Source organism: Gouania willdenowi, chromosome 13 (genome assembly GCF_900634775.1).
Source record: "Gouania willdenowi chromosome 13, fGouWil2.1, whole genome shotgun sequence".
Taxonomy (NCBI): Eukaryota; Metazoa; Chordata; class Actinopteri; order Blenniiformes; family Gobiesocidae; genus Gouania; species Gouania willdenowi.
The window spans coordinates 30,802,769-30,826,537 of record NC_041056.1 but is presented as its reverse complement, the minus strand read 5'-3'; the positions used below and the strand labels follow the sequence as shown (position 1 = coordinate 30,826,537).

The 23,769-nt window shown below is 40.1% G+C and overlaps 1 protein-coding gene across 2 annotated transcripts; it reads left to right on the top strand.

The window, feature by feature from the left end:
• The first annotated feature begins 1,479 nt into the window (after positions 1-1,479).
• On the top strand, positions 1,480-20,076 carry per2 (period circadian clock 2). Of its 2 annotated transcripts, XM_028464176.1 has the most exons (22): positions 1,480-1,651; positions 5,372-5,906; positions 7,371-7,463; positions 7,626-7,780; positions 7,878-7,999; positions 8,101-8,302; positions 10,016-10,067; positions 10,493-10,635; positions 11,423-11,501; positions 11,584-11,690; positions 11,783-11,936; positions 12,046-12,154; positions 12,248-12,521; positions 13,471-13,627; positions 13,711-13,841; positions 13,925-14,107; positions 14,206-14,451; positions 14,677-15,737; positions 15,845-16,052; positions 16,150-16,381; positions 16,551-16,701; positions 17,966-20,076. In XM_028464176.1, exons 2-22 carry the CDS (start codon positions 5,464-5,466, stop codon positions 18,176-18,178), a joined length of 4,515 nt encoding a protein of 1,504 aa, XP_028319977.1. In that variant the 5' UTR covers positions 1,480-1,651; positions 5,372-5,463; the 3' UTR covers positions 18,179-20,076. The 2 variants fall into 2 exon arrangements, with proteins under 2 accessions (XP_028319977.1, XP_028319978.1); XM_028464177.1 differs by lacking the exon at positions 1,480-1,651 and having other exon boundaries at positions 5,776-5,906; positions 7,325-7,463.
• The last annotated feature ends 3,693 nt before the right edge of the window (positions 20,077-23,769 follow it).

Sequence of the window (23,769 nt, the reverse complement as noted above, 5' to 3'; positions counted from 1 at the left end):
CCATCGGGGAGGAGGCTGCAGAGTTTCCGGGCCAGGACCAGCAGACTGAGGTCCAGCTTCACCCCCCCAGGCTGTCAGAAATCTGGAATAACTCTCTCCAACTGACCTCACATTTACACCAGCCACTTTATGCAGCATCAGACTGCTCTGCACTACTGTGATATATCATAGTTATATTTATTTTCATTTTCATATCTGCACTCTCTGTGAATATTGTAAACACTTGTTGTACTTGTTGTGTTGTTGTTGTCCATAACTGCGTCGAGTATGTTTTTCTTATTTGAATTTGAATGTTAACTCTCCTTTTTAAGCCTTGTATTATAACTGACTAATGTTATTAACTATGTATTTTAACACTGCTTCTAGTTGTTTCGTGAACTGCTGCTAGTGCGTTATGTCCTGTTGCCTCCAGCTGCATTCCCACTTTAGCTCTGTTGCACATCAACTCTTTTTTGCTTGTTTGTTTTGGTGTCTTATTCCTGCTGCTGCAGCAAATGTAATGTAATCTTTATTGTATTTTGCCATGTGATAATCAACTAGCTTTACCTATTTCCAGGGTGACTATTGTACATCTGGCCGAGGACTACAGATGAAAACTAGCCTTTTGGCTAACTCTGGCATATTCTACAGTTGAGCTGTTATGTTAATATGCACTGTCCTTGTAAATTAATACATTTCAATTTCCTGTCTTTTTAATTTGTATATTCTACATTGTCGTGTTTTTGTGTTTGTAGATGTGTGGGGGGAGGGAACCAAACGTTTGAATCTCTACATATGTTGTACATGTAATGAATTGGACAAAAAAAGCTGAGTTTGACTTTGAATAACCCTGATACATGTAAAGCTACAGCACAATCGTGGTCGTGTCCTCCTCCAATAGTCCTTATCTTCAATGACCTGTCGACTCCCACAGTGAAGCTGTGTGTGTGTGTGTATTTAAGCATTTACTAACACTACATCCCCTCAAAAAGTGATCCTATGACTACTAAGCATTTACATATAAACTAACATTCTAACAGTGCTTAACCTTATCTCCTGAAATCAGTGTCCGTAATCTGACAGTAGATTCAATATCAACTCCAGTATAATTAGCTAATAAACAGGGATCAGCTGTGCACTCTTAAGTCATGCCTTTTTGGAAAAGTCATGAAGAAAAGTAATGCACAGTCTGATTCTTTTGGTCGTTATTGTTGTTTTCCGCATCAGTATTTCTCATTTATGTAATTTCAACACTGGATATAGCCGCTCTCGCTGCCACGCTGCAAGATTCACACAACATGGGATTCCACGTGCGGTATATAACGGGTTTATATAAAAAGACGGACAGCGCTCTGGACCAATGAGCTTCCGTTGTGGCGATTCCGTCACGCTTTCCATGGAAACACTCTGTTTGCAGCCAATGAGGAAGCGCGGGGGGAGGAGGCCGAATTGAGGTCGGATGTCGAGTTCTGTGATTGGCTGGTGTAGCAGCTGTGAGGAAGGAGGGGAGGAAGCTCAGACTACACTGTGTCAGCTGGTCCTGAGCTTTCTCGAAGTCGTCCATTGAGGATTTACAGAGCACTTTTAACACTGAACCAGCTTCTTTTTTTTTAAAAAAATTTCCTTTTCAAAGAGGACACCCTGAAAGGCGATTTTTATTCACACATAACAGGTCAGTTTAACTTTATTTTCATCTTTTGGTTGTAGACTTAATACTAAAAAATAAGTTGCGTAACTAAAACCGATGTGCGCATGCGCGAAAATCTTGGTTGCTCTACTTCTTGTGATTTAATAACAATTAAATGGTCTTTCAGACGTTTTAATTTGCTTAAATTGGAGGGGCGTTATGTTTTATTTTAAAACATGAGCTCTCTGTGAGAAAGCGGGGTCATTTTAATGCGCGTTTTTCACGAAATTGTGTCTTTTACATAACTGTGTCAGTGTACCGTGCGGTGTATTGCAGGTCAACGTGTGTGGATTGTGAATAGCAGGTCAATGGCAGCAGAGAGGGGGAGGGAGGCTCTCTCCTTCTAGAAAGAGATCATTTAACAATGTTTCATCCAATCATATTTTTAATTAATGTTTCTGTTTTATTGTGAGGAATGTATTACACGCAATTGAGTGTAAAATGGGTGTATATTATAATTTTTTTTTAAAATCATCGCAGCTTGCGTACAAATGATCTGAAAAATCGATTAAATGAAATGTCCATGGTATGATCACACCAGTTATGATTCATTTCTTCAGTCTTTAAAAAATCGGACTTTTATAAAGAAAACTGTCGTTTTAAAAGTCTATGTAAGCACACAGCAGGCTCTGATCTTTACCTGCTTTGCAGCTCAATCTGAGATATACAACCTAAAACAAAAACATTAAAATATAAATGTTTAATCCAAGGTTTAAGGTTTTAATACGATCTAAATAATCTTTAGAAAATTAAATAATCAAATTAAATTGTCTGACAAATGTAAGGCTTCCTTATGAGAATACAAGGTTTACTCTAATCAATAATTCAGAATCAATATAACCACCATGTAATAATAGCCTTGGGCATACATTAAAGCAGAAGTTATGTCATAAATGTTTGACCTCGTTTTTTGTTCAGTTCTGCAAGAAAATGCACTGATTAAATAAAATCCCACTGTTTAGCTCTTTATTGTGATCATTAACACCATGTTTAAGAGAGAGAGAGAAAATACTTTTTTTTTTTTATCATATTATAAACACCATATCTCCATCTGTATTCATTCCGTGAACTTATGTCTATTTAACCTTTGTAGATTGTAGATTTGTAGAATGTTTCATCTTCACACTTATATTGAGCATGACAATGTATATGTTTATATATTTTTAAAAAAGAAAAATGTGGTTGCTGGTTTCCAGTGAATGCATGTGTGTTTATGAAACAAGCCTGCAAACTTAGTGCTGCCTGTAGGCAAATCCATGTGACTGGAGCAGGGTTGTATAATGCTGAGATCTGTGCTAGTGGGTTGGTGTTTAAGCATTCCTACTGAAGCAAAGAAGAGCTGCAACTTTCGTTATGTCATTCTGCTGCTGCACACTCACTACCACACTATATTCTCACTTCTTGAGTTTGGAAGGTTTTTCTCTTTTGTTGTTGAGCATTTTTTTTGACAGTCTTACCTAGCTGGGCTTTGGCCTTTATATTCACCGTAAGGAACAATCTATCTCTCTTTCATTTAATTTAAAACCATTTACTGTGATTCAGGAGAAAATACCAAACCCTACACCTGAGGTTGGAAGTTGTTTTGTTGTTGTTAACCTGATCGATTGTAGTGTTGGATAAATGCTTTGCAGATTTTCATTTTTACAATCCGACCTGTTAAATGCTTTGATCCATATATTCATTTGGATATTTTTGACTAGCTTGGTATCCAAGGCTTTTCCAAGCAGTAAACAACATTCAACCTTTCGTCCTCAATGTGATGTTGCCTTTAAAGAAAAACATGTGCAGTGTTCTTTGAACATTCAGTTTGTTTTAATACTGATTGTTTCTACAGTGTCGTTAACTATGAAATATGACTGTTGACGTATTAACATGAGGTCATGTTAACTCTATTCTGATGTGACTTTTAGTTTTATTCTGATTGGCCAATGGAACAGCCCATAGGAAATCTTGTGTGTCTTGGGTTTAACTCGGTAATCGGGTCGCTGTGATTTTGTAGGGTAGGGGATCCATAAACTTTTTAATGAACCTAACTTTGTATTTAAACTGACCCTGTTTGAAATGTGTGTAAATCTTGTAAACCTGCTTAGTAAAGAGTCATAGAGAGCCTGATACATGCACTTACATAAAGAGTTAGATTTGAGACTTGGTGGGAGGAATTAAATATTATATCCCCTCCACAAAATGTGGAAGGGAATATAGGTTAGAGCTCCGTCTGTCCAAGATAAAGGGCACAGCTTTTCTCAGAAATTGTTTAAGATAGGATAACCAAATTCAGTGTGTGGCTTCAGGGTATCAATACCTTAATGGAGTTAAAAAATGAGAAGCACACAATTATTTTTTCTGGAATTATTGCCCTTGTTTCATTTTTTTGGCAGGGGATGTTGATGACCATGTCTTCTTGTTTAGATTTGGCTTCTTCACCCACTTGCAAGTCGTCCTCCTGACGTCATAAGACAGAAATAGCTCATGTTTTCAGTGTGGAGGCTGTGGGAGGAAGCTGAGGAAAGTAGGGGAATGCTGATAAACAGATGGTGTTGCTTTGGCTTGTATTTATTTACCATAACATGAATGCAACACTGTTAAACCAACTGGAGACTATTTTTGTCTGCAAAACATTGTGTGACACAGTGACAGTTAGACAAGTAATAGATATAGGACAACTCATTCCCTCAATTGACTCTAAGTATAAAGACATTACTTTTACAATATTTAACACTGCATTCCGTCAAAGAAAAGTTAGACAACAACAATGCATCACATGCTCATGTGAGATCTTTGTTGTTTCAGAAAAGCAGCTTTTTCTGTTTTCTAAACTGCTTCTTATGTTAGTCTGTTTAGGACTCCTGACCAGGTCTGTTGTGTGCCTTAGAGAGGGTCTCACTTTGTTATCAGGGGTACACCCTGAACAGGGCGCTAATCAAACCAATACACCGAGATAAAAGACCATCACATTCACCCAACTATCTCTACTGCAGCCAATTTAGACACTTCAGTTCATCCAACTTTCATGTTTCTGCGTCGTCAAAGACAAACAAGCAAAAGTGGAGGGTCACCATATACACGCAGAAAGCTCAGGGGCCAATTGATCTGTAGCATATGATATAACCAATCACAGATGTAGTCATCTCTATCTGTATACCTAGCTATGCAAAAGCCAACAATTGTTACAAACAAGCTGTGTGTGTGTGTGTGTGTATGTCTGTCGGTCTGTCTGTGCGTCTGTGTGTGTGTTGTCCCCAGTGCTATACATATATATATATATTTATCTCTGTTATCTCACCTTTAATATGAAACGGTTCTTTTGAACTGCTTTCCTGTCCCACTGGTCCATGTTTATCCAAGAAAGGTCAAAGGCTGCTTAAGAGTCGCACAAACGTGTGTGTGTGTGTGTGTGTGTGTGTGTGTGTGTGTGTGTGTGTGTGTGTGTGTGTGTGTGTGTGTGTGTGTGTGTGTGTGTGTGTGTGTGTGTGTGTGTGTGTGTGTGTGTGTGTGTGTGTGTGTGTGTGTGTGTGTGTGTGTGTGTGTGTTAGAGCTCTCCTGGGCTTCAGCTCTGACATTCATGGTTGACCTAATAGAAAATGCAGCTTTATTTTTCCCTGTTTGAATCTTTGTTCGGTTGTGTTTGAATGTTATTGATTGGTTTTCCGTGCTGTGAAGGACTTGTATGAATCTTTTTTGTTTTGTTTTATCTTCATGTTTCAGTTTCTGCACTCCCTCTTCTATGTGGCTTCACTTTGTGTCCTTGCCGTGTGGACGATATCCTCGTCCTTCATCACGTGTCTTTGGCCGGCATCATGTCTGAGGATAGTGATTCTAAGCACTTCCGGTATTCCAACCTGGAGGGGTGTGAACGAAACCGGGAAAGGGTCGGCTTCCAGGTAGAGGAAGACCAAGACTCCATCAGCCAGCTTCACCGAATAGCCAGCAGTTATAGCAAGGATTGTGGCGGGCAGGATGGGGTGGAACTGGAGCCTGAATTAGGGCTAGCGTCTGAGGGCAGTGACAGCAGCCACGACCAACCCACCTCTCTGGGGTCCCACCACGACGAAAGGAAGCGAACACGCCCGCAGTTACACGAGGACATAGAGATGGGTGGCAGCGGGTCAAGCGGCAGCGGCACAGAGTCCCATGGCAACGAATCCCACGGCAACGAGTCCCATGGCAACGAATCAGTGGCAAGCTCTAGTGGAAATGGCAAAGATTCAGCTATTATGGAATCGTCTGTCAGCAACAAGAGGTGAGGACAGGTCTAGAAACTTCTTTCATTCACACAGAGGGAAAAACGTACTAAAATGGCTTAGTGAATTCATTCTAATGTATTGCCACCAGGGTTGGGGTCAATTATAATTGAGCAATTGATAATGAATTACAAGTATGGCGTAATTATATTTGTTATTTTAAAAATCTGTTGCTGTCTTAATCATAATGAAATTGTAATTGAGTTCAGATAATTGACTTGAAATGAAAATGACAACAATTGTTCATTTTAATTTAATGCAAAACTGGGGAACCATGTTACAGTTTATGTCCAGTTTTACACATATGTAGTTAATAACTATTTAAATACGTTTCATATCAAGCTTTACCACATTTTACCATTAAAACATTTTTAAATCTAGGTGTATACTGACACAAAAAAGGCTCAGATGTCCACACCATGAATATTAAAACTTATATTTTCATTGATTAGGAAGTCTAACAAGGAAACCAATAGATGGGAAAGAAATTAGATGATCTATATTTGTTTTTTAGTGTATCTAACAGCTGATTTAGGACTCGTTATCATAAGACATGCTAACAGAAAGCTAACAGAAGAGAGAGGTTACATTTTATTAGGTTATTTATTTTAGGCTCAGTAATTGTGATTAATCATTTGAATTAATTGAACTTTAGTAATTGAGAACATAATCGTAATCGACTTTTAGAGGATAAAAAATAATATTAATTCAATTGTAGTTGAACATGGGTAATTGAAAACGTAATTGTAACTGTAATTGACCCCAACCCTGATTGTCACCCATTAGTCATAGATTAATGATGGAAATGGGTCAGAAAGGATATAATTTGCCATTATGTGAACAGGTTTGTTTGTTTCCCCATTTTTTAGCTTTTTTCCCCACAGCAATTCAAACTAAAAGAGCTTCTCCTTAGTGTTAAGGTGCCATTTATTAAAGGGTGCAGCACTTTAGTAGCTTGTGCTGCACTTGTAATCTGTGTTTTAAGGAGCTTTGACATGTTTTAGAGGTAAGCCAATTACTGGTTTGATTATTATTATTATTATTATTATTATTATTATTACTGTATTAATAATAATAAGGTGGTAGTGGGTCGTCTTCTGATCGAGAGGTTGGGGGTTCGATCCCAGTACCTGACTATGTGTCGAAGTGTCCTTGGGCAAGACACTGAACCCTAAGTTGCTCCCAGTGGTCGACTAGCGCCTTGCATGGCAGTCCTGTCCCACTGGTGTGTGAATGTGAGAGTGAATGGGTGAATGAGCTGATGTGTAAAGCGCTTTGAGACTGCTTCAGTGTGGTGATAAAGCGCTATATAAATCAAGTCCAAGTCCATTTATTATTATTATTATTATTATTATTATTAATAATATCATGTAATTACAACTTACTATTGTTCTTGCTTTCTCCTGTGGTATCTCAGATTTTTCTTCTTCCTTAATAAAATGAACTGGTATTGATTGTTGCAGTTCCAACTCTCACAGTCCGTCCCCACCAAGCAGCTCCAACGCCTTCAGTCTGGTGAGCTCAGAGCAGGACAATCCTTCAACCAGTGGCTGCAGGTTTGTTAACCTCTGAAAATATGTTATATTAGTCATATCTGCAAACATTTGAATACATATGTAAAAGTCTGACAGCCTCAAAGCCTCTAAAACACTGGGTTTTAGAGGCTGAGAACTCGTCATTTTTTAACACACGTGCATCGTCTCATTTGTGCCCTGCAGCAGCGAACAGTCAGCTAAAGCAAAGACACAGAAGGAACTTTTCAAGACCCTGAAGGAGCTGAAGTTACACCTGCCGTCAGAAAAGAGGAGCAAGGGCAAGTCCAGCACCGTCAACACGCTCAAGTATGCACTGCGCTGTGTCAAGCAGGTGAAAGGTAAGCGTGGCTGCCATCTTGGATTCACACGTTATTCATGTTACATCTGAAGTGTTGCACAAGACTAATACTTGATCTGTATTGTCTCATTTTGCAGTGAATGAGGAGTATTACCAGATGCTGATGATCAATGACAGTCAGCCTCCAGGTTTCGACGTAACCTCATACACCATTGAAGAAATTAACAGCATCACATCTGAGTACACCCTTAAAAACACTGTAAGCAAATCAACCCAAAGCAAACACTGCTTTGTTGATAGCGCACCTCATTACTTTTGATTCATTTTTTAAAACCTGTTGTTTGGCTTCATTTTCTGCAGGATATTTTTGCTGTGGCGGTGTCGCTCATCACCGGCAAGATTGTTTACATCTCGGATCAGGCGGCGTCCATCCTGAACTGCAAGCGCGAGGTGTTCAACAACGCCAAGTTTGTGGAGTTCCTGACGCCGCAGGACGTCAGCGTGTTCTACAGCTTCACCACGCCGTACCACCTGCCCTCATGGAGCATGTGCACCGGAGCAGGTACGAACTCAAATGTCTAAGAGCAGTAGTTCTCAACCTCAGGGTTAGGGACTCAAAACTGGTCGACGGGAAAGGTTTTAGTGGGTCGTGACCATTATTCTACATACCAAATGAGTGTAAGCTCAACTTACTCAGACAAAACCTAATTTAGTATATAATAATAAAATAAAGGTATCCTCAGCAGATGGAGTTTAAAAACCGACACGTGGAAGCTGCACATGAAACACACACACACACACACCACCTGTGTCTGCTCATGCATCTATTTTTTTTTTTTTGCACTTCCCTCCCACACACACACACACACACACACACACACACACTCAGACACATGCTTAAACACATGCAGCACCCATTTCCTCACCATGCTACATCCCACATTAATCTAAGATATCTCACCTGTCTCATGCTAACACACATTGGAGCAGCCAGACCGGCTAGATTTAGTAATACACGTGTAATACATGTGTAACACACGTGTAGTACATGTGCAGTAAAATGAGGAAGATGTTAACTATTACTGGTAAACTAGATGAGTAGGTTTTAGTATCAAATATATCAATAATGTACTGTAGTCTATATAGAATAAACAGTTGCTGCGTGCAGTAAATCTTTCTTATATCGTTTAGACCAGTGGTTCTCTAACTTTTTTGGCCAAGTACCCCTTTATCTTATTTCTGAATCCAAGTACCCCCCTTTGTCCGACTACAACATTTTGCTTATAATACTATATAAAAAAACAACTATAGAGCATAATGATCTATGAATGAGGCTTAATACATATTTTAAAGAATGTACCTTTTTAAATAACTTGAAAGAAACAGTGTTGAGTGCCTCAAGATTAGATTTTTATCTTTTCTGGTCATCTCCCACCTGGTGTGGGACCAAGACTGACCTTTGTATCTTCAGTTCATATTCAAATCAAGATCATTTGAATCATCATTATTATGATTATCATTTTAAACCAAAAATACACATTTTAAAACCCCATAATTTTCATACTTGTTAATTTTTCATTTTTTTTCTCTCAAGTACCCCCTGGAGTGCCATTGCGTACCCCTAGGGGTACACGTACCCTCATTTGAGAAACACTGCTTTAGACCAGTGGTTCTCTAACTTTTTTGGCCCAAGTATCACTTTTTCTTATTTCTGAATCCAAGTACCCCCTTATGTCCAACTACAACATTTTGTTTAGAAAACTATTTAGAAACAACTATAGAACATAATGATGGAATGAATGAGTGATGATGCCCATTTTAAAGAATCTCACTTTGTATATAACTAGAAAGAAACATTATTATATATATATATTCCTGTATTTCAGTTGAACTACATTTATATTTCACAAAGTGAAAATATAGAAATACAGTTGTTTAAGATTATTTGTTGTTTTAATTAAAAAAAGAAAGAATAATAATGAAATAATTTCAAAAATCTACTTAAATTTTTCAGAAACTGAAAATGCTTAATGCATTCATGTTTCCTACATGTGCTGTAGATCATGTGTTGGACTGAAAGAATTCAAACTGTGTGTGAACTGATCATCTGTGAAAAGTCTCATAATAGGAGAAACACTACTGTTGCCTGGGATGATAAATAAACTTGTGAGGTCTCGTGAGTTGTGTGTTTTAACATTGATGACGCACAGATTCTGGCCCTGGAGGCAGTAGAGCTAATTTTGATTAATCCCACCTTCCTCTCTTGTCCTTCCAGAATCATCTCCCACGGAGTGCATGCAGGAGAAATCCTTCTTTTGTCGCATCAGGTGAGTGACCATTTCCTGCTCATACATGCTCTGTGCTGAGTCAGCACTGGGTTGGAGAAAAGGGGTGTGACAGGGGAAGGGGGAAGTCAGCAGCCAGGAGCTTTAGGGCTGTGGTCTGCCATCTAGTGGTTAGAGAGAGGAATACAGTCATTTTTACACAATGGGCTACTTTTATCACAGGAGGGGGCACATTGTTGTTTTCTATATGTTTTCAGTTAATTTTTGCACGTTTTTAGTCATCTTGTGTATTTTATTTGTCCATTAGCTATTGTTTTATTTTTTTCTATTTTTACTTCTTTTGTGTGTCATTTTGTGTGCCAGTTTATCACACCTTTATTCTTAGGAAAATTGGAGAATTAAAGAACCCTCACAAGCTAAGTGTTATTCCTGTTGCTGTGGTAACACGACGCATGTTTGTTTTGCAGTGGCGGGAAGGAGCGTGAAGGAAACCTTCAGTACTATCCTTTTCGAATGACTCCTTACCTGATGAAAGTTCAGGATGCAGAGCTGTCTGAGGAGCAGTTCTGCTGCCTCCTGTTGGCGGAGAGGGTGCACTCTGGCTATGAAGGTGAGGGCTGGGCCTAGGCAATGTGCTGTTAGTCAAACCAAGGCATTGAAAAATAAAGAGAATATTCTGGCTCCCTGTAGCATGCCCTAAATAGCAGTGTTGTCATTGTTAGACATGGCCTTCAGGCATCCTAAACTGAACTTCCACAGATAGGCGCCTGATAGCTTTATCTTCATTTAAACAGTTCCTTAAACCTTGAACATATCAGAGCAGAAACCCTGAGGATTAAATGTCCTGTTCCCAACAAATGCACATTTTATTTGATGGATAACCTTTATTCTATTTTCTTGAACCACATCATTATGACACTTATTTAGGTTGTAAGATTGAATACATTTCAGCAGTATATAGAAAGGCAAGGTAAGAGCGTATGAACCAAAATTCATTACATTTTGAAAATTCTAATTTTTTTCATCAAACGGACAAAACCATGTGCCCTCGGAAAATGTTTTTACAGTTTTGGTTGTAGATAGGGTTATATGTGAGAATGGAGACACCTCAATCATCAAGAAGATTGTTACCATTCAGTTATGATCAATAAAAGGTTAAGACCATTTGATAAGCAATAATTCTATTAGACACTTGGTTTCAATGACTTTAAATATCAAGATTCGTTTCATACAAATCTACTCAATGCATGATGTTTGATTTTTTTTATTCATTTCAGTTTTTAAGCCAAAGATTAGCTCCAATGCTATACTATTTAATGAATACAAACGTGCCTCCAATAAAAGGTTCATATCTAATATTTACCTGCTTTTTTTCTCCATCTGTTCCCACCTCACAGCACCTAGAATCCCTTCTGATAAGCGCATCTTCACCACCACACACACTCCCAACTGCGTGTTCCAGGATGTGGATGAGAGGTAAGTGTAGCAAGTGACGGAAGTTCTTCCCAAACATCTTTGGAGTAAACCACTAAAAACCGTGTTTGTGTTGCTCCTTTAGGGCAGTTCCTCTGTTGGGGTACCTCCCACAGGACCTGATTGGGACCCCTGTTCTTCTCAATCTACATCCCAGTGACCGACCACTGATGCTGGCTGTACATCGTAAAAGTAAGAACCCAAACCTAGAGCTGTGTTGTCCTTTGGCTGTCACACTGGGACATGTTTCGTTAATTGAGCAATACTCCCACCTGTGTCTACAGTCCTGCAGTGTGCGGGCCAGCCCTTTGACCATTCCTCCATTCGCTTTTGCGCAAAAAATGGCGAGTACATCACCATCGATACCAGTTGGTCCAGCTTTGTCAACCCATGGAGTCGTAAGGTCTCCTTTGTCATTGGGAGACACAAAGTCCGCATGTGAGTGTTTCTGCTGATCTGTTCTTGTTAAAGACTCCACATTGTAGTGTGTGTGTGTGTATTGTCATTTCAAACGTGCTGACTCATGATATTGTGTAATGCATTTTAGGGGTCCAGTGAACGAAGATGTTTTCGCAGCACCAACATTTCACGGAGGAAAGATGATGGATTCAGACATCCAGGAAATCAGTGAACAGATCCACAGGCTGCTTCTACAGGTCAATATTTAAAACCTACAAGTGTTGTCATTTTCATTTACACTGAGGAAGAATTTGCCTCTGAAAAAGCTTTTTTTTTCTTCTTCTCCTTAGCCTGTTCACAACATAGGCTCCAGTGGTTATGGTAGCCATGGCAGCAACGGCTCCCATGAGCAACTGGTGGGCATCAGTTCATCCAGTGAGAGTAATGGAAACATCACAGGGGGGAAAACTACAGAAGAAACGGGCAAGACCAAACCCCCCAGGACATTCCAGGAGATCTGTAAGGGAGTGCACATGTTGAAGAACCAGGAAGTGTGCTCCCACTCTCCGCCCCCTATACCCTTACCCTCACCCTCCAAACCTGAGCAGAAGAAGACCACTGACAGTGAGTTTAACATTCTATATCAGTGTTTCTCAAATGTTGGTACGCAATGGCACTACAGGGGGTACTTGAGAGAGATAGAGAGCGAGAGGAAAATTGATAAATGAAAGCATAAAAAATATGGTGTTTTATAATGTTTATTTTTAATTGAAAAAAAATAATAACCACACTGAGTATTACCAGAAACTCACAAAATTAGAGAAAAATATACTGAATAATAATGATATTAATAATAATAATAATAATAATAATAATAATAATAATAAAAAACATCAAAATACACAAAATGACAACAAAGACTAAATGAGAGAAAAATACACAAGATCACCTCAAAATACACAAAACTAACAGAGAAATGACATAAACAACCAAACGACACCAAAATCTCACTCACACACGCACACGCACACAAACACACACACACACCTGCACACAGAAAGAGAATAATTTAAATAATACCAACAAAAACAAAATAAGAGAAAAATATATTGAATAATAAAAAGAACAGGCAAACAATAACAACAAAATACACAAAAAGATGATAGAAATGATCTTGTTTAGAACATGAACTGAAAATACATTAATACAAGAGTCAGCGTTGGTCCCACATCAGGAGGGAGGTGACCAGAAAAGATAAAAACGATAGAAATTAATCTAATCAGAAGGGACTAAATACTGTTTCATTCTTTTAAGGTGAGATTCTTTGAAATGTGTGTAATCACTCGTTCATTCTATTATTATCCTCTATATATAGAATTCTGAGCAAAATGCTGTAGTCGGACATAAGGGGGTACTTGGATTCAGAAATATGAGAAAGGGGGTACTTGAGCCAAAGCAGTTTGAGAACCACTGCTCTATATATTATTATTATTATTATTATTATTATTATTTGGAAACTATACAAGTTTTGATGTGATTGTTTGCAAATGTTAAAAACTTTCCTCTCCCCCAGTCACAGTTGCTCAGAAGAGTCCTGCAGTGCGTCTGAAGGACCTGGCCCACCTCCCACAGGTTAAAGACAGTACTGCAGCTAGTATGGACGAATTCACCTGCAAAGACCAGACTGTCTGCTCCTACCAGCAGATCAGCTGCCTCGACAGTGTCATCAGGTGTGTGTTTGATGTTTGGATGAGATTTATGACTGTTATACATGTGTGGGCACTCTTTAATTCAACAACCTTCTTTATCACAGATATCTGGAGAGTTGTAATGTCCCCGTCACAGTAAAAAGGAAGTATCAGTTCTCCTCCAACGCCACCTCCTCTAACTCAGACGATGACAAGAAGGGCTCAGAAGACGGCTTACCTCAAGATACAAGCACAGGTATGTTGACATGTATTTGATTTTATTTACTCCTTCATTTGGTTGAAAACTAACTAGAAACGCTCTTCCTTTTCCCCGTTTAGATCCCTTATCCAACATTAAAGCACTGAAGAAGACTCCATCGGGTGCAGCTGGGGTGGTGGGAGGCCCCCTGGCCCCCCTCACTCTGCTCAGCAAAGCTGAGAGTGTGGTTTCCATCACTTCTCAGTGCAGCTACAGCAGCACCATCGTCCACGTGGGAGACAAGAAGCCTCAGCCTGAGTCTGGTGCGTCCCCTTGTTGCTTATATACCGCAGTCCTAATAAAACAACGAGAAATAAACACTTTTAACTTTTATCCGCCTATTTTTTTTTTTTTTTAACAGAAATTATTGAGGATGTTGCAGAGATCCCAGCGCCCCCGGCTCTGCCTATCAGTATGGTGTCTCCACCCAGCCAGGAGAAGGAGGCCTACAAGAGGCTGGGGCTGACTAAGCAGGTGTTGGCAGCACACACTCAGAAAGAAGAGCAGGCCTTCCTGAACCGCTGCCGAGAGATCCGCAACGCCCGGTCCTTCCAAAAGGACTGTTCTGCATATCTGCACAAGCAGAGAGGACCGGCCAATATAGAAGGTACAGCTGCAACACAATATTATGATAATACAGTAACTATCTGTCATTTAATGCTCATCAGTTTCATCAGAGGTAATGCTAATGCAGCTGTTATAAATAAAGGTTAACAAATTGTTCACTATAATTATGAGGCTAATATTTCCAATTTGGGTTTGCACATAAAAAATATTACTTTTGTATACTTTTCTGTTTTTAAAGATATTTGTTTTGACATTTTCATCACAGGGTTGTCTGGACAACGAGGAACTGCCAAACAAGGCACTGCTCGTCCAGAGACAACGGCCAAGAAAGGAAACCGCAACCGCAAATCCAAGAAGCCCCGAATGAAGCACCCGGACTCTTCAGATAGTGCTGTGTCCCACCGCAAGCCTCGGCCCCCCTTACAGGGTCTCAACCAGACCTCGTGGTCCCCGTCAGAAGCATCGCTCTCAGCGTTTAACGTGTCCTACCCCACCATGGTGCCTGCATACCCACTCTACCCCCCAACATCTGCTGCCCCTGCACAGGTCCCACGTTCTGACCCCTCGCTCTCTACCGGCTTTGGAGAAGGGCAAAGCACCCAAGCCCCGCCCACTGCTACTCCATTCTCTGCTCCCATTGTTACACCAGTGGTGGCTCTGGTGCTGCCCAACTACATCTTTCCCCAGATAGGACAGTTGGGTCAGGTGGGGCAGCTGGGAGCAGCCCCCAGACCAACTTTTTATCCAGAGCAGACCCAAACGCAGCCTGCGTACACGCCGCAGCAGGCCTTTCAGCCCCCGCAGACAGCGTTCACCATGCAAACACAGCCCCCATTTACCAGCTCGCAGTCATTCCCAGTGCAGACCGCCTTCACCCCCCAGCAGCCATTCCAAGGTGCTCAGACCCCCTACACCACACAGCAGCCCTTTCAGGCCCCGCAGCCCACCTACACGGCTCAGCAGTCCTTCACTGCCCAGCCATCATTCTCTGTGCAGACACAGTTTGTAGCTCAGGCCTCCTACCATCCTCAGCCCTTCCCCTTCAGTCTAGGACCAGAACCCCCTAAAGCCCAAGCCGTAGAGCCCCGAGAGGGGGCCGCATCCCGATCATCCACTCCGGCATCTGGGCCACGTGAGCCGGCCACATCGCCGCCACTCTTTGAGTCTCGGTGCAGCTCACCTCTGCAGCTTAACCTGCTGAGTATGGAGGAGGGACAGCGCTCAGTGGAGCGTCAGGACAGCACAGCGCCCTCTGCTGGAGGCCTGGGCAGCACCACCATTGCCTTGCACGGGGGAGCGGGGGAGAAGAGCGGGTGTCACCAACAGGTGAGAGTCACTATCAATGCAGTGAGAACTGTGTCTGTATTGTATTAAAGCCTCACTCACAAACCTGCAGTTTGACTGATTCTGATGAGTTTTTCTTGGTCCTTCAGGTGGACTCTCCTGTGGCCAACGGTGATGGAAACTCCTCTGCCAGTGACCTGCTAGACATTCTGCTGCAGGAGGACTCTCACTCTGGCACTGGATCAGCCACCTCTGGTTCCATGGGCTCTGGATCAGGCTCTGGCTCAGGCTTAGGATCAGGGTTGGGATGTAATGGTTGTGGAACATCAGGCAGTGGAGCCTCTGGAAGCAGAGCAGGTCAGCACAGCAGCTATCACATTTAAAAATACCTTTTTCCATATGTTGTAAGGCTTTTATTTCAACTCTTGTTATTTTGGCCCTCGTTGCTGTGTAGGCAGCAGCAACACCAGCAAGTACTTTGGCAGCATTGACTCGTTGGAGCACGACCCAAAAGCTAAAGCCAAAGTAAGAAGCGACGGAGCCTCTGACAGTGGAAAGTCTCAGTCTAAGATGTCAAGTCAAGGGGAAGAAGAGCACTTCATCAAATATGGCCTCCAGCAGCCTCCGTGGCTGCTCATGGCCAACGCTGACAACAAGGTCATGATGACCTACCAAATGCCATCCAGGTGAGCCAGTGCATCATTTCATCTTTCAATACTGATCAATAATTAATGCACCAGCAGCCTAAACTTATAGAAGCACAACTATAGAAATGTTCCTAAAGGTTACGAGAGGCCTGTGTTCTATGTTTGAAAAGATTATCTTTAAATGTGTACATATTTTTTTCTAAAACAGGGACATCCAGAGGGTCCTGAGGGAGGACAAAGAGAGGCTGAGGCAGCTGCAGAAAAGCCAGCCTCACTTCACATCTGACCAGCGGCGAGAACTGGTAGAGGAACACCCCTGGATGAGGAGGGGAGGTCTGCCTGCTGCTGTTAATGTCAAGGTGAGGGGGGGGTGTGAAATCATATTAGTTGGAAATAATATTGGTACAGGTGTGTTGTTATATTGCAGAGGTTTGAATCATACTCATCAACTTATTGATTTTATGTCACGTGTCAAACTCATGGCCCGGGGGCCAAATCTGATCCTTTAGAGCAATGGTTCCCAAACTGGGGTACGTGTACCCCTAGGGGTATATGAGCACATTGCAGGGGGTACTTGGACAGATTTATCAAATGATTAACAATGAATGGAAAATGTTCCTATAGTTCCTTTTTAGGCTTTTTTCAGCAAATTCACCACAAACAGTATTATTGCTCAATAAATTACTAGTATTTTGTTGTAATTTATTTAAACAGGATTATTTATGCCGTAGAGGCCATTTTATCACACGTCTGGCAATAGGAGACAATAATTAGCTATATTTTACAAAGGGGACCCTATTTATTTCCGATTTGAAGCAATCACCTAAGTTGCATGATATATTCTTTACAATTTGCAGACATTGTTTTGAATTTCTAGATGAAGCCTTAGGAAACCAATGTTTGAGTCACATTTAGGGGTTTATGAGAGCCTGCTGTTCACATATAAAAAAGCATATGAAATTATGGTGACGGTACTTATGATATGAAGGGGGGTAAATATGATTTGACAAAAATACGAAGGGGATACATGGGACGAAAAAAAATGGAAACCACTGCTTTAGGGCATCAAATTTGGCCCGCAGGATTAAGTCGGAATTACAGAATTAATTCATCATTGTGTAAAAATACCAGGGTGAACAGTTTTCCCACGCTTTTATCACATGATGACAGTCATTTTTATTCATAAAAACTTTCTTTTTCAAAATCCTGCAGTTTTAATACATTTACTCCACAATTCTTTCCCAAATTGAATACAAATTGGTCACAAACGTGAGGAAATGTAAAGATTGGATATTGTCTGTAACTTCCATTACTTTACATCCTATTTATAAGGCAGAATAATAATGCTAAAATTGTTTGTTTACCCGCCTAAAAGTTGCAGCCAACTGGAGATCAAACTGGTCTGTATTTGGCCCTTGAACTAAAATGTGTGTGACACCCCTCAATTTATTCTCATTTTCAAAGAAAAATAAAGGAATTTTATATGCTTATTTTCTTTGTTGATAAGTAAAACTGCTGATAAATGCTTTTTTGTTGTTTTATTTAGATTTATAAATATTAGATATTATGTGATTTTAGGGTTTATCATTTTGGGCTTTTGTCATTAAGCAATGTGTTTTTCAGGAGTGTGTGTACTGTGAGGACGCGTTGGCGGCGGCCCCCATTGAGGACGACCTGCCCGACATGGACATGGGCGAGCACAGGCAGGACAGAAACCTACGAGGTCAAAGTGCCCAGAGCCAATCAGAGGAGTCGCTGCAGGACAGAAACCTACGAGGTCAAAGTGCCCAGAGCCAATCAGAGGAGTCGCTGCCTCAGACAGACTCAGGCTCCTGAACTACAACCCACAGGGACACTCAGAAGGAAGAAAAGAAACATTCAGACACCCACGAACCCACATGATGCACACACACACAATGTTTCAGCCTAACATTGGGCTTCAATAACCTCTCACACACACACACACACACACACACACACAAAAGTAGAAGACGTGTGTTGGGTTGCATCACATGGGATGATGTGGAAGTGCCCAGGACTGTAATATCTGATCCACACATACAGGGGGCAGTGGTGTCTCATGCAGTTAAGAGTCAACACATACACACACATGCACACACACTTTGACTACATCTGAAGACTTTGTAGAGATTATTTTTAAACTGTTTATTTATCGTTGGCGAATGTTATTATTTCATTGTGGTTTTCATGAAACTGTATCAATGAAAAAACAGCAGCAGACTTGCTGTTGGTGTCCTAGATTCAACATTGATGCTATTGACACTCTCCCATCTAGTAGGAACACAGGGTGCTGATCTGATGATAGAGTTCTATTTAACACAGTCTGAGGCCGAGAAACGCTGTGTTCCTACACACTACAGGGACATCTACATACTGATTAAATATTGATACCTATTTATTTTGTCATAAAAAAACATATGAAGAGTAGAACTTTTTATGCTAAAGCCAAATATGCTCAGCTAAAAAAGGAAAAAAAATATTGCTGATTATCAAAACTCTACAGTAACCCAAATATTCTGTGATCTGTCTAACAACAGAAGAAGAAGCAGGCCAGTGAAAAACAGTATTCAGCGTCGTTTATACATCTGATAGTGTTGTTGAGATAATTGACATCAAACTAATTTATACCGCCCTCTGTAATCTTTGATATTCAAACATTTTTGTCACTCACTCGTGTTGTGAAAATTCAGTTTGATGAATGAGCGCAAAATGTTGTCACGGTGCTGCTCTACATTAGGATTACCTTTAAAAGGAACGCCTGCTAGTTAAAGACTGGGACATTATGCAAAGCTCCCAACTCAACTAAATATGTCTTTTTATCAACAACAATAATCAGCATGTGAAGGAATCTGCAGTGTTAAGAACACGGTAAACACTGTGAAAGTTAACGGTCATATATAGCAAGTGTAGCAACTCAACGAATAATTCCTGTTTCAGCTTTTACAACTGTGATCACTCGCTCTGTGTTGTGGAGATGAACCATAAACTTAAGCGGGAACAATGCTGGTGCTAAGACAGGGTCACTGGGGGGGCGGGGCTTGTGAATGTAACAGACTGGATCAAGAGCATCTCATAGTTGTGGAATCATTTGTTCATTGTTTTTCTTTGGCTTTCTTAAGTGTGCTTAACTGTAAAAGGTTTTGAGTGTCATCGAGAACAAAGCCTACCTCCAAACCTACAAATCCCAGGTCAAACCTAAACTGATCATCGATCCTCACGTGTGTGGGGAAGGTGGACAGAGTGGTCAGATATTTCAGTGATTCCAGTGTGTGGAGTGAGTCTCTCTCTGGATGATTGAATGAACACGAGTTACAGCACCTACAGTATCTCTGTTCTTTTCTCTCTGTGCAATCTATCCCCAACAACCAGTTCTATACGTATATGTCATATAGAAACCAGTAAGGATGGTAGAAAGAATGTCTGTAATTCTTCATGTGAATATGAAGCTGTGGTGAATGCTGAGAGCTGCTGGTGTTCAAGCCTTATACTTTTTACACAAACTGCCTGTAGGCAAAGAGGGAATTTGTCTTAAACAAGTTGGGCTCTGGATACTAAAGCGTTTCAATCTGCCAATGCTAACACACGGTACTAACGTGATGTTGTGTATAGTGGTGTAAACATGTCAACTAGCACAGTACTGTGCACTTTTGTAGAAGAGACCATGTGTTGTTTGAGAAATGAAAGAAATGTTGTAATAAAAACTATCAAAATAAGAGCGGGTGCTTGTGTTTCTCTTTCTGTTTGCGTTATTGTAATTGAGTTACTTTTATGGGTACTTGTACTTTTTATTAGTATATTTCTAAATCAGTAATTTTACTTTACTTAGGTACGTTTTAAAAGAAGTAAAGTAATTCATTACTTTTCTAGACTCAACCATTACTGAGTATATTCATATTTTTTTTTTATTTCAATTTCATGGTCATTGAACATAATCCATTTGTTTTTAGTTGTGCCATTTCTGATCAAAGCCCAGCTCAGGTTTAGGTTTCTACCTATTATGTTGTTACCCACATGGCACATATGGCATGGCACTGTTTTAGAGTTCATAATTTTAGTTATATTTAGAGCCTGAGAATTTAGTTTTTTCTTAATTGAATTCATTGGTGTTTTCTTTATTATTATTTTAAAAATAACCTTTTATTTTAAACAGATGCATTTATGGAAAATAAATAAAGTTCCAATTGTGCAAGATTTTGTCCCTTCTTTTTTGAGTTTATACATGTCCGTGGTCGAGTGGGTTGTCCAATAATGTGGGTTTGAATCCTGCACTATCCAAGTCATTGTGTCCTTGAGCAAGGCACTTTACCTACATTGCCTCATATAAAGGGGTATGAATTGTGCATGAATGTTGGCACTGGCCGCTTCTGTCAGTATGCCTCAGGGCACCTGTCGCTACATTGTAGCTTACCACCACCGGTATGACTGAGTCTCCTTGAAAAAAGCACTATATAAATCTACGTCATTGTCATTATGAGATGTTTACTGTATGTAAGGAAACCGTGACAAGATTTATTACCAAAATTCAACGTTGGAGGTGAAAGTAACTAGTAACTTTTACTTTAAGTACTACCTAATTTAGCTACTTTTTGATTACACTTGAGAATGTTATGCATGACCTACTTGTACTGAAGTAACATTTCTTCTACTTGAGTAGGGGATATCAGTACTCTTTACACTCAAATGGAGTAATGTGTTGTACATTTACACCCATTTACTTCTGACCCTTAAAATCATGGACTACTGTAAGTAGCTGTGGTATATCTGACACAGAGAAATTAGCATGAGCTCTATTAGAATAACTACAAGGCTCTGTTTGATCCCAGAGTGGATCAGGGACCTTTATGTGTTGAGTTTGCATCTTCTGTCTGACAGTTTTCATTGGCTTAAAAAAAAGAAGCATGTTATAGACGTCAAAATGTGGCAGTTTTTAGAGCCTCTGCTCAGCCCAACTTTCTGAATCACAATGTATTATTAAATTAGTTGTAAATGACAACAAAGCACCTGCATGTCTTTTTCCAGAATAATGACCAATCTGAGCTTTAATACAGCAAAGAACAAAGGGTTTTTCTTATGGTTTTGTTTATTTTTACAATCGTGTAGTTGTTTGGTGTATTATATCCCCTTTTGTAAGTATTTGTTGATGTTTGGTGTGTTTTCGAGTCATTTAGTGTGCTTTTGCTGCCTTTTTGTATAATTAATTGTCATTTTGTGTAATTGTGTTGTTGTTTAGTATTTATTCTGTTTTTTGGTGTTTTTGCAGTAATTTTGTGACTGCTTGAAGATATCAGATAAGACATTAGTTACAATGACATCTCTATGTTGATTATTGAAATAAAAGGTTACAGAAAAGAGAAGAACGTCATTCATCATGTATTTAATCAGTATGGAGGCTCAGAGGAGGTCCGGTTAGCCTGAATAACCCTCAGAAGGCTAATATTTAATCCAAGTAACTCAGTGTTTTTACATCATTCTGTCTCAAAGGGTTTCACTTTTTACTTAGATTTTCTCTTTCACTGAAGCAGGATGTGATCAATTCAAGAAACAATCAGGGGAAACTATGAAAAGATTCAGGTTTTAGTCATTTTTTAAAAACAAACCTATAAAATGTGCTACATTTTAGGAAACATATGATATTGTGGCCTATTTAACTCTTTTTTACAGCAATTTGATAACTTCTTTTTCTGTCAACAGTACACTTTTGTTGCAGGAAAGTTGTTTATATTGTTTAAGATGAGGAACAAACATGTTGAGTCATGTGACTGAGCATATGAACCTGCTGCTGATTGTTCCTCACAGTCAAAGACAGTTTGAAGGATGACGGCTAGGGTCTCCCCCTGGGGATCCGTTTCAGCACCATATGCTCCACGCTGCCGTTGATCCTCTCACACCAACTGCTGCGCCGCTTTGACCTCTGACCCCTGAAACTTATGCACAGTCACAAACCTGCAGCGGATGAGTTCTCACACTCAGTGGTGATGGAGTCCGTCTGTTGTCACCCATGGTTACATACAGGTGTTGGGTTGAAGGGAAGGTTCTGAAGACTGACTCCAGATATATCCAAACTTTTCAAAAGATAATTCAGCATTTCAAGTCATTTTTAAATAATAGAAAGTCAGCTTTTACATTATTCCATGCATGAATTAAAGCCTATGTATGTGAAATAAAGCCTGGGGAAGTGATGGAATAGTGCAAGGCTGTCAAACTCATTTTAGTTCAGGGGCCAAATACAGAGCAGTTTGATCTCAATGAGTAATTTCTACATTATTGTGCTCTAGTTTACATGTACAAATAAAATACAAAATATTTAAGAAATCGACAATAAGTGACAGATATCAATCCCAACAGGATCAACATTTCAGATTTCCTAGATTTTGTGACCAATTTCTATTTATCCATCCATCCATCCATCCATTTTCAGACCCGCTTATTCCCATTTATCAGGATCGCGGGGGTCTGCTGGTGCCATTCTCCAGCTGTCATTGGGCGCTGGGCGGGGGTACACCCTGGACAGGGCGCCAGTCCATCGCAGCAATTTCTTTTTAATTTAGGGAAATATTATGTAATAATTTGAGGAAAATGTATAGATTTTGTCAGAACGTTGAGTTTTTTTTTCAATAGTTTAGCATAAAAAATGACTGCAATTCTGAGATATAAGCACCAGGAGTGTTGAGTTTCATTTACACAATGATTTATGTTTTCTCTGTCATTTTTACTTCCTCCTGTGACTAGAATTGGATGGTAAATGGACTTGATTTATCTAGTGCTTTATCCCCACACTGAAGGAGTCTCAAAGCGCTTTACAATATCAGCTCATTCACCCAATCACATTCACATTCACACACCAATGGGACTGAGCTGCCATGGAAGGCGCTAATCAACCATTTGGAGCAACTTAGGGTTCAGTGTCTTGCCCAAGGACACTTCGACACATAGACTTATAGAAGATGACCCCTCTACCATTTGAGCCACGATCACCCGTGGATGCTCCAAAGGGCTGGAGTTTGGTTAAGAAATCTCATCCGGGCACTACACCGTGGCTGCCCACTGGTACTGTGGGATGGATTAAATGGAGAGAACACAATTTGTGTATTTTTTGTCTATGTGACAATAAAGTGTATTCTATTTTATTCTATTCTATTATGTTTGTGATCACTTCGTTTCCCACACAGACCTAGGATGAGGAGAACACCCTCAACCCTTTATTATGCAGAAAGTCAGGTCACTACATTTACATTAGTGAGCATTTGCAAACACAATCCTGAAGGTGTGTTGGCAACTCTGTATGTGTGCAAATTGTACAGCATATACACACAAACCCATTTAATGAAGTAACAGCATTCTATCCATAAGCATTCCCCCAAACCCAATTCCTTATTTGAACATTTGTTGTTTTCTTTCTTCTGTTG

Bases quoted from the DNA above. Each gene is read 5' to 3' on its own strand.
- per2 (XM_028464176.1), top strand. From the start codon at position 5,464: ATGTCTGAGGATAGTGATTCTAAGCACTTCCGGTATTCCAACCTGGAG. The intron at 11,502-11,583 runs GTAAGTGTAGCA...TTGCTCCTTTAG, and splicing joins TTCCAGGATGTGGATGAGAG to GGCAGTTCCTCTGTTGGGGT. The intron at 14,108-14,205 runs GTGCGTCCCCTT...TTTTTTTAACAG, and splicing joins GAAGCCTCAGCCTGAGTCTG to AAATTATTGAGGATGTTGCA.